The sequence below is a fragment of the Vipera ursinii genome (assembly GCF_947247035.1).
Source record: "Vipera ursinii genome assembly, chromosome: 1".
Taxonomy (NCBI): domain Eukaryota; kingdom Metazoa; phylum Chordata; class Lepidosauria; order Squamata; family Viperidae; genus Vipera; species Vipera ursinii.
In genome coordinates, this window is record NC_139512.1 from 130,354,135 (window position 1) to 130,372,779 (window position 18,645).

At 36.2% G+C, this 18,645-nt stretch overlaps 1 protein-coding gene across 4 annotated transcripts in view; it reads left to right on the forward strand.

Annotated features, from left to right (window-relative positions):
- The window catches only part of KALRN (kalirin RhoGEF kinase), a gene marked incomplete at its 5' end in the record, with an annotated part of 580,305 nt that overhangs the window by 331,916 nt on the left and 229,744 nt on the right, over nucleotides 1-18,645 (forward strand). For all 4 annotated transcript variants that reach the window (XM_083356478.1, XM_083356477.1, XM_083356479.1 and 1 more), the window contains 3 exons: nucleotides 3,369-3,491; nucleotides 8,000-8,191; nucleotides 16,376-16,507. In XM_083356478.1, the coding sequence (XP_083212604.1) occupies nucleotides 3,369-3,491; nucleotides 8,000-8,191; nucleotides 16,376-16,507 (447 nt within the window). The remainder of the gene's footprint in view (nucleotides 1-3,368; nucleotides 3,492-7,999; nucleotides 8,192-16,375; nucleotides 16,508-18,645) is intronic.

The window sequence follows — 18,645 nt, forward strand, 5'->3', positions numbered from 1 at the left end:
AGATTCCGGTGGGAGCAATTAAATATATTATACTAATTTTTTTTGCTCAATCACACTAAACCAAAAGACTAGAATTGCAAAAGAATTCTAATTCTGAACTGGGTAATCATTTTAATATCAGTTGAGAAATTAAAATACATGTATGGGGGATCTAGCTCAGATTTCTAGTTTATATATTTAAGGAAGTATTGCGCAGAGGAATCCTGCATACTACCTCTGATTTCTTCAGAAAGAAGAATTCAGTAAATTGAATGTAATTGTAGAGCACTTAACAATTCTGTTCCCCCTGCTTTCCAATCAGAAAACACACGAGATAATGAGCTAGAGAGATAATTATCTTTAAAAGACATTCATCTGTGAAAGAATTTATGATATTCAACTAAATCACCAGAGAATTATAAAAGATTAATTTGGAATATGAAGACATGCAACTACAGGAGACATGTCAGCAGTTTACCTACCTGCACAAATTTCCTATTATCTGAGATATGAACTTCAACAAGGCATAAAAATAATTGAAAATAAGATATTTTTTTATTAAGTTTGGTATCAAGATTGCTAATTTTAAAGGAGATAATCAGATGTACATTAAATAAAGCTTTTTCTCCTCCCCATGATTTTTTCCAGAGCTGTTGTTACAATCATTGATTCATATTTTCCAATCACTGAATTCATTGTGCCTCTCCCTTCAGCATCCCATAATCTCTTTCCTTCATTAAATAACCCAACCCCCAAATTCTAGCATCTAACTCTTTTACCATAATTTGATTATGATAATTTTTGAATTAACCACATTTTACCAAAATCGTTTGCTTCCCATGATCGTTTTGTATAATAGAAGTGGGATTGCGGGTGTGCATTGGTGTGTATGTGTGCATGCATGCACATAGTATGCCAATACCTTGTATAAATAGACAGGACAGAATAAGTCTTTCAATATAAACTTTATGAAGAGATGCGAAGGATTATATGCTTTTAACTTTTTTATATTGAATGATGAATCTATCCAGAGAGGAAAAGTGCAAAGTATTCTATGCGTGTTCACAATTCCATTGGGGTTGCATAGTTTTGGCTAAATAGTAGCAATAGTCAAGCATAATGATGCTACTAGTGTATAAAAAGGTAGTTTAGTTTGCCGTCAATATTTTCCAAGTAAATTTGGACTGATGGGGGGAGAAATAAAAAGCAACTAACTGTAGTTTTGCAATTATCCATGAAGAGCCATGCACTTTGTTCCCCCAGAAAAGAGGTACCGTGTTTCCCTGAAAATAAGACAGGGTCTCACTGTATATTAATTTTTGCTCCAAAGGCACATTAGGGCTTACTTTCTGGTTAGCGCTTATAGTCGTGGAAATACGGTACTAAATGCATCCATCTGGCTGACAATCTTAACTGGGGCTTATTTTTGGAGTGGGGCTTATATTACATGAAAAATCATGCTAGGGCTTATTTTCTGGTTGGGTCTTATTTTTGTGGAAACAGTATATAATGATGAATAAATCAAAACTTGCACAGTCCCTTTGCAACAATACTTCCGGTTCTTTTTAATTGCTTAATTTCAGGTTTATCCCAGATAAATTGCCTTCAAGTAATGTACTAAGTATGGCGGGGGTGGTGGTGGTTAGGGCTTGTGGCCAAATGGCTGTTGCCTCCATAAATGGGTATAGCTTGTTTTATTTATTTATTTATTTGAAAAGTTATATTGCCGTCTACTCGTTTACAGCGACTCAAAGCGGCTTACAGGAAATAAAAAAACCAATTTTGGGGGGAGAATGTTCAAGTAAAGCAGGTAAAATATTTAATAAGATAAATTGTTCTTGGTTCCTAAAACAGAAATCAAAATCGGTTGCTTGTCTGTGGCCTTTTCTTTCTGTGGATTTCATTTTACCAGTTCTGCTCTTATGCATCAATCTTTTTCATTTAAGTTGCATGTCTCCTCTTAATGAGGAGCTGCAAAAGAGAACAAACCAAGCCAAATTGTGAAGGTTTCCTGCCTGAGTTAGCTGTCTTGAGAGAATCAGTTCTGCTTTCCAGGGAGGAGGGGGGGGATGATTAAACTATGTAAGACCAGCCAGAACATAGAAAAAGCCCCTCTAGTTTTTGACCTAGTTTCCTCAGTAGAAATCTCTGTGGCAAAGTAGCTCAGCATCATCTTTGCTTCAAAAATACTAGAGGTTCACCTGAGTCTTATAACATGTTCCATCTACTATACTTCTTCAATACTCCCGCTTCAAACAAGCTACCGCTTGAAGGTAAAGTGTTGCTGTTCTTTGTCATCTTGCCTATTGTGCACCATGGGTCACTGGACAGGTGTTATAGAACAGGAGGCATTAGTTTTCCATGAGTTATTAGAGCTGTGTAAAAAATATGAGTGTCTTGGCTCAAACCTCACAACCACCATTTGGTTTTGCTTGCTGTACTAAAACATAAAAGCCCAGGTTACTGTGGATGGTGCTTGTTAACCAGGTTTTGAGGCTTACCTGATTAATAGGTGCATATTCCAGATATGAAATATGGCTTCTTGGATTGCTGGAAAAAGTAATCTGGAGTACGACTGGAATAAAAAAACTTACATTTCTCAGCAACTGATAATAATAGTGATATATATCTCACCATTCTTCTTCTCATAGAGCAGATAATCACTATGGCTCTTAGCCACTGATTTTTTTTAAAAAAAACTTATTATTATGTGCTATCTCTTTTGTATTAATTGAATTCCATGTAAAGCTGTCCTAATTAAGAGACACTGCTACACTTAGACCGAATGGATTGAGGAGATCAAGAAAATAAGAATCCTGCTTGTTCTTTTATGTATTACAGCAATTTAATTTGTAATTAAACGCCATTGGCCTGTTTTCTTCTCGCATGTGGAAAAAGCAATTATAGGATTGAAATTATGAATAGAAAATTCGGCTGCGTTGCTGGAGAAAATGATACAGCAGATTTTCAGAGCTTCAAACTCCGTAACCATAAGGATCATTTGCAATATGAAATGTACTTACAACCTTTCATCCTCAGCCAGTTCTGAAACATTCTCTGCCAGTTTAGTATATATCCTGCTAAAGTTTTCTGTACAAACATTACTTGTAAAATTGACTGACAGAGTGTAAAGTATTATCTTCATATATTTGTTCTTGAATGCTCATTTATCTTTTGGAGCAGCCATATTAAGCATCAATGAATGAAAACTACAGGGATGGCAGAAGTATAACACAGACCAATTAATTTAATTATACTTTATTGTGTTTATTAAAATGATGTCTCTCAAATTTATTCTCAGTTACAGTTCTGAATTAAAGGACAAAAGACTCTTCTCCCATGCCTCTTTCTGCATTTCTAAACATAATAAGGGTTTTCTTCTTTTTCAGATGTTTGATTGGATCAGCCATAACAAAGAGTTGTTCCTGCAGAGTCACACTGAAATTGGAGTGAGCTATCAACATGCCCTTGATTTACAGACACAACATAATCATTTTGCTATGAATTCCATGGTGAGTATATAACAGATTTTCTCTAAGGAGGTACATGAGATATATATAGGGTAAGAGGGTAAGATAAGGGGAACCAATTAAAAGAGGTGAAGGAATCCACCAAATGCTTGATTAGCAAAAGATCAAATTGATCATCTTGCAGTAGCTTCTTGTTATATGAAATAAAAAAAATCCCTGTCTTTGAGAATACTGCTATCCAATGGAATTTTTGCCAGATATACAGCATAGGATGCCTTTAATGTGATCATTAAATTAAAAATTAATACTCAACTAGTTTAAATGTATATGTATGTGATTTCTGTTTGTGTAACTTAATAAACATCTTCTAATGAAAATGTTAAATATGACTTGAATGCCTTCTCTGATTACTTGGTCAATTAAATGTTTATTTTCAACTTTGGTATGAATTCCAGACAATGAATCATTGTGTATTTAAATTTTTGTTTTTATTGCTTTAATATTCAAAAATAAAGGGAGAAAGGGGAAAAAAAACAGAAATCAAAAAGAGGGGATGGTCACCACTGCATGGAAACCTGGCTTCTGTTCACCCAGGCCTTCACTTCATCATGTTTCCATTTTTTATTTTTTTGAATGTTTAATTGGTTTTATTATAATTTTTTGGTTGTTGTGACCATAAGCAGGAATAAGCTACACATTGGTGATCCAAGAGTGTAAATCAATACATTCACATCTTTACTAAAATCTTTGGAATGCAATATTAATAAACCAAAATAGGCAATAAGACAAGTACATCTAATATAAGTAAGCGACTATTTACACATTTTATATTGCCAACAAAGTGAGGCTGAAAGCTGACTCTTTCAATCCGGGCAGGGGGCATTCAAGAAAGATGAAAAATAATCATTTATTGAATTAGTTTCATTTTAAGGTATTCTTTTAGCTCTTAGCCAATCATTGATTGGTATGGGATATTCTGGCTAGTTATTCCAAAGTTCTTGCAAAACAATATTCCGGCTAGTTATTCCAAAGTACTTGCAAAACAATATCCAGTTAGCAATATTTTTTTACAAAAAAAAGTTAAGTCTACAACTTTTGTTCCACTTACGCTAGTAATTTTAAATTGTGCTAATGCATCTGAAGTAAATGGTGAAATCAAGAAATATTTTAATTAAAAAACCTACCATTTTGCAATTTTACACAATGTCAAATTTCTATTTAAACTTAGTTTTTATTTTTAAAAAATCTTGACAAAACTGATTTAAAGTTGAAGCAGTTTTCAAAATTGGATTATAGCAGGGAGTTTGTTATGTAATAAGGATTGAAGGAGTCACATAACTCTCTGATTATGCCCATAATACATTTTTCAAAATAAATTGTGTTCCATTAAAAAAGTGAACTCAGAATATGTGCCTAAAGATAAAGATAATTAAGAAAATATAGTTGGAGTTCTATATGAAAACATTTTAATGTATCAATATGCTTAAAATAACTGTATTCATCTAAGGAAACCTCTAAATAAACAGATCAATCTTGAAATAATATTAATTGTATTGCTTTTACTTTTTCCCCATATTTCAGTGGGACTTTTAATCATTTACATTACCCTATGAAATAATTCTTCCTAGATATTTAAAAGCATTCAAGGAACAGTTGAAATCCTAATTATGACAAATTTTCATAGAAAGATTAGCTTCCATGGGAATTGTATAACATACTCCTAATTAATTCAATAACCTCATACATTATTTATATTTATGAACTGTATACATCCCTCAATCAGATCAGTCCCAGATTCAACAAATTTGGTATAGAAAATACATAAATATAGAAAATATATAAACATCAGTGTGACATATCATATCATTAACAATTAATAGCAGTTTGTGTTCTTAAGGCTACTGTTGTACTCAAAATGTTCTCCACTAAAGCAGACCAATTATTCTCATATCAAATAAAAAGAAATGGTTTCAAGAGACATCTTTGATGAGTTTCACAGGTTCATTTTGAAAATGTATAGATAATTCCAATAGTACCACACATTGATCCAAATAATAGTAAAAGTAGAAAATATTTGCAGAATGCCAAAGATTTTTTTCTACAGTCACAAACTAAAATGGATTGATTGTTCTATAGGCGAAGGCAACCTTGGCTCTTTTATGACTCATGGACTTCAACTCCCAGAATTCCTGAGCCAGCATGGCTCATGGCTGGCTCAGGAACTCTGGGAGTTGAACTCCACGAGTCATAAAAGAGCCAAGGTTGCCTATCCCTGTTCCTTTTTCTTCGTTTTGAATATAGTCCTATATGACATTTTCTTTTTTCTGATTATCTGGTGCCCAGAATTGCTCTGACAAGGGTATAGGTGGTATGTAAACATGATAAATAAATAAAATTGTCCAGGATTTCTTAAAAATAATTTCTGCAAAATTCTCAATTAATATTTTCAGCACTCTAGAAGTCTATTCATTTAATCATGAGAGTTAAACACATTCAGCATATACACCAGACAAAAATGCAATGATGAAATAGTTTTTAAAAAAAACAACACTCTGATACAATCACAACTTTGCATAACTCACATTGTTAAATGATCAATTGTTTTTACATTTTACTTGTTGTATTTTATCACAAATCCAGCATATGGATTGTGCTTGTTGGAATAAGCCATCTGAATTAAAATATCAGCTGAACTCTTAAGAACCTTTTAGCAATTTCCCCATTAATAAAACAGCTATAGTGTGAAATTAAATTTCAGCAGCCATTAAGAATTTAAAGTCACTAAATATTATATAGCAATATGTAGACTAAGAATTTCAGGGCTATTCAGAAACACTTTCCATTACCATAGTGTAGTATTACATCTATAGATTAATTTGTTATTAAAAAGGCAAACTGGCTTTAAAATATATTTGGGGATCTCATTAATTTAATTAGTTGCCTAAACCAAGTTACATTTCCTCCTTATGCACAACTCACCCTGATTGCCATTCTATATTTAAATAGCTCGCTCCACATGCTGCTTATTCTAATTGAAGCTATTCATAACTGCTTTATAGAAACTGGCTTATGCTTTGATGTAACCCTTTGGAAGAGCAAGTCGTGACTTCAGAAAAGGGCGAATTCTGTTTTCAAACATGTCTTTGTCAGCCCACCCATTACCAAACCTATTTGCCAAAAATTAGGGTAACTTGTACTTTCTTCCTGAAGTTATAAAGCATAGGAAAGGATTACGGTTTTCCATTAACGTAGCACCTTTTTACAATTTTATTTTAATCATATAAATTCTTTTGTCCCCATACTCTTGCCTTAACTCCTTCATGTGATTTCATAAAATTTTACAGTGTTCAACTTTAGCTTATAGTCTGCTTTGATGAGCTATGTATATTAAAAAAACAATTTCAAATATCCTGTAATTCTTTGAATGGCCCTGGGGTTTTCATAATCCTTTTGGCCCTCAGGAGTGGGCAAATGCTTCAAAAGAAATAATAATTCAGTTTACATCATGTTGATACTGCTCTCTTTCTAGCATCAGGGAAAAGAGCTTCTTTTTGTAGAAATAATTGGCTTATTCTGGTAATGGGTTTTGCATATTCTGTCTCTGTAGCAGGACAAATACTATAAATCAGGAAAAAGAGAGAATAAGTTCAATTAGAGTGTTTTATATTGTACTAAAAAAACTTTTTTGCACATATAGGTAATTATGAACACTTTGTATTATGTATGTACATAGATTGAAATCTGTTGGTATGAGCTTTATCAAAATAGTATATTGGTGCCTATATTTATATATCTCAGAAAATGAACTGCATAATCAGAGGAATCAAGTTGCTAGAATGCATTACATTATGCTGTAGATCAGCTATTTAAATACTTCAACATGAAAATTGTACAATAAATCAGAAATGTTCCAATCATTTTTTTAAAAACCAGGTTTATCTTCAGATGCAGAAAACACTGCACAAAGAGCATTCTTCTCCAACCTCAATGCCCCCCAGCCGTGTGGAGTTCAGCTTCCAAATTCTCACCAATAATCATGGTGGATGGGGAATTCTGGGAGATAATAAAATCCATATATATGGACAATGTGCAAGAAGGCTAATATAGGGACTGTATTCAGAGACTGAATCTTTTATCTGCAGATCTATTATATATTGCATCAAGCAATACAAACTTTATCATATGATGTTGACTGTTCAGCTTGACTTTTAGATTTTTTTTTCACTACTACTTTGATTGTAAATGTTCTTCTTGCCTTCCCCAACTGTCTCCTTTTAAAACATTTTTTCGGATTATTTGATGGAAGGTCTGAAGTCCTAAGAGGGAGGGGTTGCTTTTCAGAGGGCAATGAAGCAAAGCAGCTTAGAAAGTCTGGTAGACAGGAAAGGGGGTAAGGTGACCCCTCCCTAGCAATTCACAGGGTATATCTATAGTTATGCAGATAGTAGCTTTAGTCTGTCTGTAGGTGTGCAACAATAAGGAAACCATAATTTTCTTATTGATTATACTAAAGTATAATTTCAGTTCTCCCATCTGATTTTTCTCTTCAGAATGCCTATGTGAATATCAATCGCATCATGTCCGTTGCATCCAGGCTTTCAGAGGCTGGCCATTATGCATCTCAACAAATTAAGCAGATTTCCACACAGCTAGATCAAGAGTGGAAAAGCTTTGCTGCAGCACTGGACGAGCGTAGCACTATACTGGCCATGTCTGCGGTGTTTCACCAGAAGGCTGAACAGGTATGTAATTAATTTTTACTGAGCCAGATGCTTTTCTTCCTTGTCTGGATTTGGTCTAGTTTAAATCACCATCGATACAATAATTAATATAATTGGTGTATTCTTTGCATTTTCCAACTATTTCAAGAACTATGAGTTTACTATTGTTTTGAGGTTTAACACTGGGCTCTTTTCCCCCCCCTCCCCAAAAAATCTTTCCCCAGCCTGTTCAATACAGTGTATCTCTTTTTCTATTGGCCTGGGCTAGATAGAGTGAGGTGAGAGCGGAGTATTAAGAGAAAAGCTCATGGCCACACAAAGCAATACTGTTCACAGCTGCATGCTAACCTACTTAGTAGGCTTAGGCTGGTTTTTTTAAAAAAAAAATCTGTTACGGAAAGTTTAAAATTCATGCAGGATTAATTTAAAAACCGCGTGTCAATAAATACGCTGTGCTTTCTTTTTTTACACAAGCGAAACAATGGTTGAGTTTAGTTACGACATTCAGCATATAGACATTGGTAATGCAAAGATGCTAAATCTATTACTAGAGTGATGGTTTGGTTAGATTGTGCATGCTTTTTTGCCCTAGTGATATCGAACGTCTGTGCTTAGCACACGTACATCTTACAGAATTTGGGAGAAGCTGTAACTAACTGATCTTCTGGCTGCTATTCCAATTACTTTCAGTTTCTTTTTTTTTTTTTTGGAAAAATAAATTCAAAATGAATTTTTAGAAATCAGCATGGGTTGCCTTCCTATCTTTTGTCCCACATGGTGTCACTGTTGCCTACAAAGAGATCCCAGTAAAAGAGGCTTTCTTTGTCCAATAGATCAATGCATAAGATATATGAAGAAGAGGGGTATAGCAGAGCTCCAATGCTAAATATTTAGGTATCATCTTTTTGTTTTGCAGTGCTCTCCAGTGTCTCTGTCATATCTGCTATATTCTCCGGAGCTTTTTTTTTTTTAAGAAAAGATGAAATCCTTCTTGGATTCATCAGTATTTATGTTTGAACGGAATACATCTTAGCATAACTTGTGTAACTAAGGGAAGCCATAACTTGTGTAACTAAGGATGTTCCAATGATATATGATATATAGTTTTATCTGATTAGGCCAAAAGTTTTCTCCCACCTTTTTTGTTTCGTGTTTGTAGCAATTATGTTTATACCAATCTTTAAAACTTTGCCATTTTCTGTCACATTCTTTTGTGATGTTTTGGCCCCTTTGTGTCTACTCAGATAAATTTTCACAACTAGGATTCAGTTTTGTGGTCAAGATGGACCTAGTATTTTTTTCATGAAATCCCACAGCTTTAGGTTGAAATATTCAATTGCTTTACCTGAATGTAACTGAAGTGAACTAAATCTAGTTGTTCTTATCATATATGAGTTCATATTATATAAGAACAGGCTTCCTTTTTTATGTACAGAAAGTTCACTTTAATATAAATAAGACACAATACAAGGTTCATTAACAAGGGGGGGAATAACTAATGGATCATAAATTTGATTCAGAAGGATATTTTCCCTATTAATTTGTAATCCGTAATCCATTTCAAAAAAATTTCGTGGGAGAGGGGGTAACATCCGCTGAGATTAGTAGGATATTTTAACATTTAATTACGGTATCTATTGGATCTCATTGTATTTAAATTACTTTAATTTCTTTTTTTAAAAAAAAAACAAACCCTGAAATCTCTAATTAACTTGTGGCCACTGAAATTCAGTTTGAACAGGAAAGTTCACTGAATTTCTGGAATGTGTTCAGGATGAGTAATTGGAAATGTGGAGTTTTTAATTCTGGAAGGGAAGAGCAATCCTGAGAACAAATGAATCTATAGTATTTTATACTAAATCAGTTAATTTAATCTAGCTCAGTGTTGTTTATCTGGACTTTCAGGTGCACTCTCTTAATTTAGACTGAGAGCTGTTTTTGGTCTTTCTCACCTAAGATTCTTTTTTAAATAAATTGTGGAGAACTGAATTGTTATCTTTCTAGAAAACAAGGTGCTTCTGAACTTCTAAACATTTTTGTCTGGATGCATGTGGGAACCACTAAGAGCTAAAAGAAGATTAGTTCACCTATTGCTTGACAATTTTCTTCACTTGCCTTTCCTCCAAAAGTATCATTTGTTTTCCTTTTTTCTTCACTTTTGCTAACACAGTCACATAAATAATAACAGCAATAGCCTAAACATGGGGATCTTATATAATTGGGAATAGAAAGCCTTTGGACAGTTCAATCAAAATATAATCTGAAATTTCCTTTTTAATCCTGTGAGGCTGTAATATCAATAAGGGTATCCACGTGAAATACCTCAGGCGTTCTTGCTCTCCTTTTCTTTCCCTTCGGCGTTTCCTCATGATTCAGAATGCAACATCTTTGCAGTTAGATATTCGTTATCTCAGATAAAGATGCAGATCCTAGAATAGTAATGATTGGTTCTGGTTTAAATTGTTGGAAGTCATCTCTGTAAGAAAGGCACAAGATATCATAGCATAAGCTGGTGTTGTTCATCCATGGTATTCGGATGTACGAGGGCAATTTAGAAATAAATCTCCGTTTGGTTATCAGTGACAGACACTCACGGAACTTTTATTATACACATTAGAAAACTACAACATTACATTACTTTTTGACATAATCACCATTCAAATTGAGGCACTTGTCATAACATCTTACAAGGTTTGAAATTCCTTAGTAGTAGTCGCTCGGTGCCAAATCTGTTTTATGGGGAGGTGATCAAAAACATCCCAACGGAACTACTTCAAAAGTTCTTGGGTGCGTCTAGCAGTGTTCGGGCGAGCATTATCATGAACTAATCACACTGGAAGTGGTGCCATAGAAAATCCCGCCAAATGTGAAGATGCCAAAGGAGTACTGCTAGTGAAGTTCACGGAGTGTGGTTTGACCATCAATTCAGAAGTCTACTGTGAAACATTATGAAAATTCAGACGAGCCATCCATAACAAGTGTTGGGGCATGCTGACTTCTGGTGTGGTGTTGGTTCACAATAATGCTTGCCCACACACTGCTAGATGCACCCAAGAACTTTTGAAGTAGTTCTGTTGGGATGCTTTTGATCTCTCTCTCTCACACACACATACACACCCACATACACCCATAGCCCAGGTTTGGTGCCAAGCGACTACTACGAAGGAATTTCAAAACTTGTACAACATTATGACAAGAACCTCAATTTGAATGGTGATTATGTCAAAAAGTAATGCAATGTTGTAGTTTTCTAATGTGTATAATAGAAGTTCTGTATCTGTGCATGCCTGTCATTGATAACCAAACGGAGATTTATTTCTGAATTGCCCTGCAATTTCCTGCATGAACAATACTCATTGTTCATTTTAATTATCTAATTTATTTAGAATGTGTTAATACATTAAATGAAGGAGGACTTTATTCCTGAGTAAAGTTGGAGTGAGGTTAGATAATGTAGTTTTCATTTTCTATTTAATCTCATTCGTCTGTTGGTTGATTATCCTGTTAGACATTGCAAGCTTGCAGTACGTTCTTTTGGGATAAGAATATTTGAGATAATACACTTCAGGGAACATAGCATTTCAGAAGCCAGATATAGGTGAGACACTTTGAAAGCAGATTAGAAACTTTACATTACAGGTTTTTTTTATGTTTCTCAAATGTTGGAGCTGTTAGCTAGTTTTTTATTGTTATATAGTTAAATTCCTTAAGAACAATAGAATGAGTACTAGATTTAATCTAAAATATGGGAAGATTAGTAAGAAGCAATGTAGTGCACTTAAGTGTGAGATTGTGAAGAAGTGTATCACTGTGTCAAGTTCCATTTGAAATAAAATAATTATTGATTAAAACTTTTTATATATAAAGAAGGCAAGGTCATAAATGTGATCAAAGTGTACATGTGTCATGGATGTAGGACTTCAAAGCCAACTCAAGTGATTTCTTATTGCTGAACTGTGAACTTAAAAACAGTTATGAAGTATAGATTATGGATCTACTATCTAATACTTGCCTCAAAACCATTTGTCTTAAAATAATTATTCTAGCTTGATAATATATAAGATGACTGTGCTTCATTTGGTTGTTAGCTTTGGATTCTAGTGGATTAACCTGGTGAATTAAGATGTGTCTAGGAGCTCATATCGACTCTTTACAACAGGTCAGCATCCACTTTTGGAGGGCAAAAACATATATCACCTTTTAGGATTTCTCACTCTGTGGCAAAGTGACCTTTGGACATATATTTCCTGTTGCACTTGATGATGATGATTGTTAGGCATATGGTTATAGCCTACCTGGTTGGGTTGGAAATATATAAACCATGATCCGAACATACAGATCTTCGTTATTTAAATGTTAGACAATGTGTCAAGGACAAACTAATACAACTAGAATATTGTTCATCTGATATGAATATCGCAGACCATTTCACTAAGGTCCAAAGTGCTGTTAAACACAAGGCTAGTTGTGAAAAGATTGGCCTAAGATTATAAGAAGTTATATATTATCCTACCCAAAGGGGAGAATGTTAGGCATATGGTTATAGCCTACCTGGTTGGGTTGGAAATATATAAACCATGATGTTATAATTTTAAGGTGCTAATTGGCCAATGGGTGTGTAAGTTTTTCCAATGGCCATAAGAGGGAGCTTGGCTTCTCTCTCTCTCTCTTTGCTCTCATTGTTTTTGTGTTTGGTTTACTACTGTGTTAAACCTTAGGAACTGTGTACGTGACCTTTAGACAGGTAAGAAGACATTGTATTTTGGATACTCCCTGGACTGTTGCTGTTGCTTATCTGTGTATGACCTGGACTATTTATTCGGATTGTGTTTTTGTTTTTACACCTAAATAGTAAAGTATTTTTCTGTTTATCACAACTCAGTGTATCTGTGTGGTTACTGTGTGACTCTTACTATTCTCAGTACGCTTTTGCCTGTGCAGGTTCTTGATAACTCAAGAAGCACTTTGCACAACAATTTTCATTTTGCTAACAATGATGATGATGATGATGATGATGATGATGATGATGATGGAAGGGACATTGGAGGTCATTTAGTCCAACTCCCTGCTCAGGCAGGAAACCCTATACCATTTCAGACAAATGGCTGTCCGATCTCTTAAAGACTTCCAATTTTGGAGCATTCACAGCTTCTGCAGGCAGGTTGTTCCACTGATTAATTGTTCTAACTGTCAGGAAGTTTCTCCTTAGTTCTAGGTTGCTTCTCTTTTTGGTTAGTTTCCATCCATTGCTTCTCGTCCTGCCTTCAGGTGCTTTGGAGAATAGCTTGACTCCCTCTTCTTTTTGGCAACCCCTGATATATTGGAACACTGCTATCATGTCCCCCCTTGTCCTTCTCTTCATTAAACTAGACATACCCAATTCCAGCAATGGTTCCTTGTAAGTTTTAGCCTCCAGTCCCCCAATCATCTTTGTTGCTCTTCTCTGTACTCTTTCTAGAGTCTCAACATCTTTTTTATATCATGGTGACCAAAACTGGATGCAGTATTCCAAGTGTGGCATTACCAAGGCATTGTAAAGTGATATTAATACTTCACACGATCTTGATTCTATCCTTCTGTTAATGCAGCCTAGCACTGTGTTGGCTTTTTTGGCAGCTGCAGCACACTGCTGGCTCATATTTAAGTGATTGTCCACTAGGACTCTGAGATTCCTCTCACAGTCACTACTATTGAGCAAGGTACCACTTATAGTATACCTGTGCATTTGGCTTTTCTTGACTAAATGTAGAACCTTACTTTTTTCAACATTGAATTTCATTTTTGTTAGATAGCGCCCAGTGTTCAAGTCTGTCCAGATCCTCCTGTATCTAAGCCTGTCTTCTGGAGTGTTGGCTATTCTTGCCAGCTTGGTGTCTGCAAATTTGGCAGAATTTTTGTTTAAATCACATTTTTTTTCTTTCCTTGGGCTTCCTATTTATTTCTGAACTTTTTTTATGTCCAACATTGCAGAATTTCATCATTTCTCCAGTCAGCAGAGGCAGCAGAGTTGTACCCCAGCTCCCAGATAAAGATTATTTGGGCTGTTTGGATGCTGAGGATAAACCCTTCTGTCTTGAATGTCTAGAATAGGTAGTAAGAAGTTCAAAGAAATAAAAATTATACTTTGTTTTAAAAATTAATTTGTGTGTGTGTGTGTGTGTGTGTGTGTGTGTGTGTGTGTGAGAGAGAGAGAGAGAGAGAGAGAGAGAGAGAGAGAGAGAGAGATCCCTCCTTGGCTGCCTTATACATTCACAAGAAATTCTCCTAAACTAACTGCAATTATCTAAAGTAATTAGTTTTCTTCCACATCACTTTGATTCCTATTTTTGTTTTGTCCTCACAAAAATGTTTTTCCCCTTAAAGATAGCAAAAAATGAGCTATTTATTTGCTTTTTGGGGGGTTGAGGGGTAGGAGAAGAATCCTTGACCTGCTACTGTACATCTACAGATGATTTTGAAACTTTTGAAGTTGTCCAAAACTGTTTGCAGAACTAGAGAATTTAATGAAAAACAAGCCCAGAGCCCCCTTGGGTCTATCAAATGAGTTATGCCATCATGCTTGAAGGCAGCTACCATTGTCCCAGTCCCCAAGAAAACTGCAGTTGAGTGCCTGAATGACTACAGACCTATTGCATTAACGTCTGTAGTCATGAAATGCTTCGAAAGATTGGTTCTCCAACATCTTAGGACATGCCTCCCACTGGACTTTGATAAACATCAATTTGCCTACAGGGGAAATAGGTCGACAGACGATGCCATAGCTACTGCTTTACACTCTGTAGCAAGTCATCTCGAGAAACCTGGAAGCTACGTCAGGATGCTTTTTGTTGACTACAGCTCGGCTTTTAACACCATTTTGCCGAGCATTCTCATCGAGAAGCTGACTGACTTGAAATTCTCCCCCGCTATCTGCGATTGGATTCAAGACTTTCTTAGGGATCGGGTACAAACAGTGAGGGTCGGGTCTGCTTTGTCCACCCCCCTGAAGCTTTGCACCGGCACGCCACAGGGCTGTGTGCTTAGCCCCTACCTGTACTCTTTATACACTTATGATTGTGTATCATCTGACCCATCCACTGCAATAATCAAGTTCGCAGATGATACAACTGTGGTGGGTCTTATTACAGGTGGGGATGAGACAGCATATAGGGCGGAGGTACAAAAACTATCCATATGGTGTAGTAACAACAACTTGCACCTAAACATCAGCAAGACGAAAGAGATGGTGTTAGACTTCCGGAGAAAAAAAGAGGAACCTGCCCCACTTTACATCGGGGAGGACTGTGTAGAGAGAGTTCCCTCCTTTAAATTTCTGGGAGTCTACCTCTGTGAAGATCTGACCTGGAAAGTTAACACAACCCAGGTGGCTAGAAAGGCCCAACAGAGGCTTCACTTTCTTAGGATCTTGCGGAAGAACAGGGTAGAACAACAGCTAATGACCCTCTTTTACCGGTCTACCATAGAGAGCGTCCTCTCGTATGGTATTGTGGTTTGGTATGCCGGTCTGACAGCCGCGGATAGGAAAGTATTACAGAGGGTAGTGAGCACAGCACAAGACATTGTGGGCTGTTCCCTGACACCACTGGATGACATCGCCAGGGCTCGTTGCCTTGGAAGAGTGAGGAAGATTCTCAGGGATGACTCACACCCTGGACGGTATCTTTTTACTCTCCTACCATCCGGTAGGAGATATAGGAATATAGCCAGCCGTACCAACAGGCTGAAGAACAGCTTTTATCCGTGGGCTGTTAGGCTTTTGAATGGGATGTAATCTTATGCAGAGTTGACTTGGGAGGCCGGTGTGTGGTGTAGTTGGTTCACATAGTGTGGTGGGATGGAGGGTTTGTTGTCACTGTGTGTTGGGGGGAGAGAGCACAGGGGGAGGCTCAGCTAATCTCAATGTACACATGTTGTACTTTGACAATAAAGGTTTATTATTATTATTTATTATTATTATTATTAAGTGATGTGTATTCTGGACCAGATTTCAACTAGAAAATGGCATTCTAGTTTTTCTGGCTGTGCTGTGTTATGCTACTTTTGTTATTATTACATATTTTATTGCTGATAGCTGTTATTTTTTAGAGATGGTGGAAAGAGATGTTGGTGGGTTTTTTAGAGATGGCGTTATTTTTTTATGTTGGTAATTAGATAAGCTGTTAGGTTTTTATTAATTAAGTAATTTTTTTCTTGCAATTCTTTCAGTTTCTGTCTGGTGTAGATGCCTGGTGCAAAATGTGCAGTGAAGGAGGTCTCCCCTCCGAAATGCAAAACCTGGAATTGGCCATCCATCATCATCAGTCCCTTTATGAACAGGTCACTCAGGCTTACACTGAGGTGAGTGTTTCTAGGCCGATTTTTAATAATCACCAGGAGATTTCACAATGTAATTAAGAGAGATGGTTGAATATGCAAAAGGAGTACTGAGAGTTATGAGCTACCTAATTTATATGATGTGTTCATCTGGTTTTTCATTCCATGCTGATATATTAAATAGCCTAGCTAATAGATCTTCTGTAAAAAAAAATTCTAGTACTATAAAGTTTCATATTCACTCAGGAGATGGTGCAAGTCTGTGCTTGTGTGTTTTTAAGTAATCCCACTGTCTTATTCTAGAAACATCCGTATAGGATTGTTAGCCTGAGCTACAACAGACTTTACCTAAGAGTGTAAAATCATTTTCAAGCTGTGTGATTCTAATAGCAGTTTTAGGAATCCTGTAAAAAATACTGTGTAAAAAATACTGTCGTCAGGAAGACGAGTGATGCAATCCAAGCAATTAGCATCAAGTGAGTTTCATGGAACGTAGTCTTCAGAATTCTCTAATACAAACCTATATAGCTTGGAACCATTTGCTCAAGAATGAATTTGCTTGCTTGACATGGTCTAGTTCAGAGAGATTACTGTGGAAACCCAGCCCACATCTGCCAAGAAATCAAAAGGGCTAAGAAAACAAATAATCACTTCTAAATTGCATGCAGAAACTAATCACTCGTCAATGAAGCAGTGGTTTTACATCATTGCCTAGTAAGTATATCGGCTGCTACATTTTGTATCAACTAATATTTCCAAGTAGCCCCCACATTGGAAATCACAAGGGGATAATCTGTATCTGTTTTAGATAAGGCCATAATTGTGGCACCAACTTGAGCAAAGGCCCTCCTGTTGCAACAGGAGCCATGAATCCAGAAGAACCCTGAATTTGCCGGTCTGCTCTCTACATAACCCTATCAAGACTCAACGATAATTATTATAATTATAATATATAATTCTGAAATCACTAAGCTTCTGAATGAGTTGCTACTCAATCCTGTTTGGGAGGAGTCTGAACCTATCCCTACCTTGAATAATGGATGAAGGCTTTGACTCTACCCCCTATTTGGCCTCTATATATGATGAGTGGATAACATTTGTTTAGTAATGATGCCTAATTCCAAACTGTCAAATTATCTCCACCAGTGATTTCACATAAATGTTAGGACAGGGAATAAGACTGAGCCCTGTGGAGCACTTGAGGAATGAGCTCTCCTGTCTTGTGTCAAGGTAGAAGTGGCACTTCTCTAGAACCCCCAACACTTCTGACCTTGTAAGTGATCCAGAAGGATGCTGTAATTGATGGCACCAAAGGCATCCACATCTAGCAAGATAAGGAAGATCACACTCCCTCCACTAATGTCCCACCACAAGTCACCTGTGAGGGCAATCGGTGCAGTTTCAGCCTCATTACCAGGCTTGAGGCAAGACTGTCGTAGGTGTAGATAATCTGTTTCTTCTAGGACTTTACATAGCTGTTGCTCACATTTCTTCCGTTATCTTTCTTAGAAAAGGGATAGATGATTATATTTGTCCAATATACTGTAGGTGGATCTAAGGCTGACCTCTTGAGGAAGAGGTAGATTATCATCCCTTTCAAGGCTGGTACCCACTCACTCCCACAAAGAACTGTTGACGGTTTACTACCTCAATTTCCTTGCTCCCTCTTTGGATGCTTTAATAACTAGAAAGGCAGGGGTCAAATCTACAAGTGATAGAGCTATGGCCAAAGAGAAGCCTGTCTATCACTTGGGGAGTCGCAAGCTGAAAAAGATCTCAGGTAATATTTCAGATTGCTACTTTTGTCATCCACTGGATTCTGTCCACTTGGCTTCCAATTTGGAACAAATGAAAGTAATATTATCTTTAAAAGGCTTAGTCATATGACTGGTTCTTCCAGATCCTTTATTCCAAGACATTTTATATGGATGGATGGATGGATGGATGGATGGATGGATGGATGGATGGATGGAAAGAAGGAAGGAAGGAAGGAAGGAAGGAAGGAAGGAAGGAAGGAAGGAAGGAAAGAAATATATGATTTAGAACATAATAACATTGGAATTTTCTGGGCCTAGCTTCAGTTCTAATTTTTGCTAGTTAACTAATTCTTGCTGGTTAATTAAATATGGATTCCTCTGAGGCAGCACTTAATGGATGTAGTA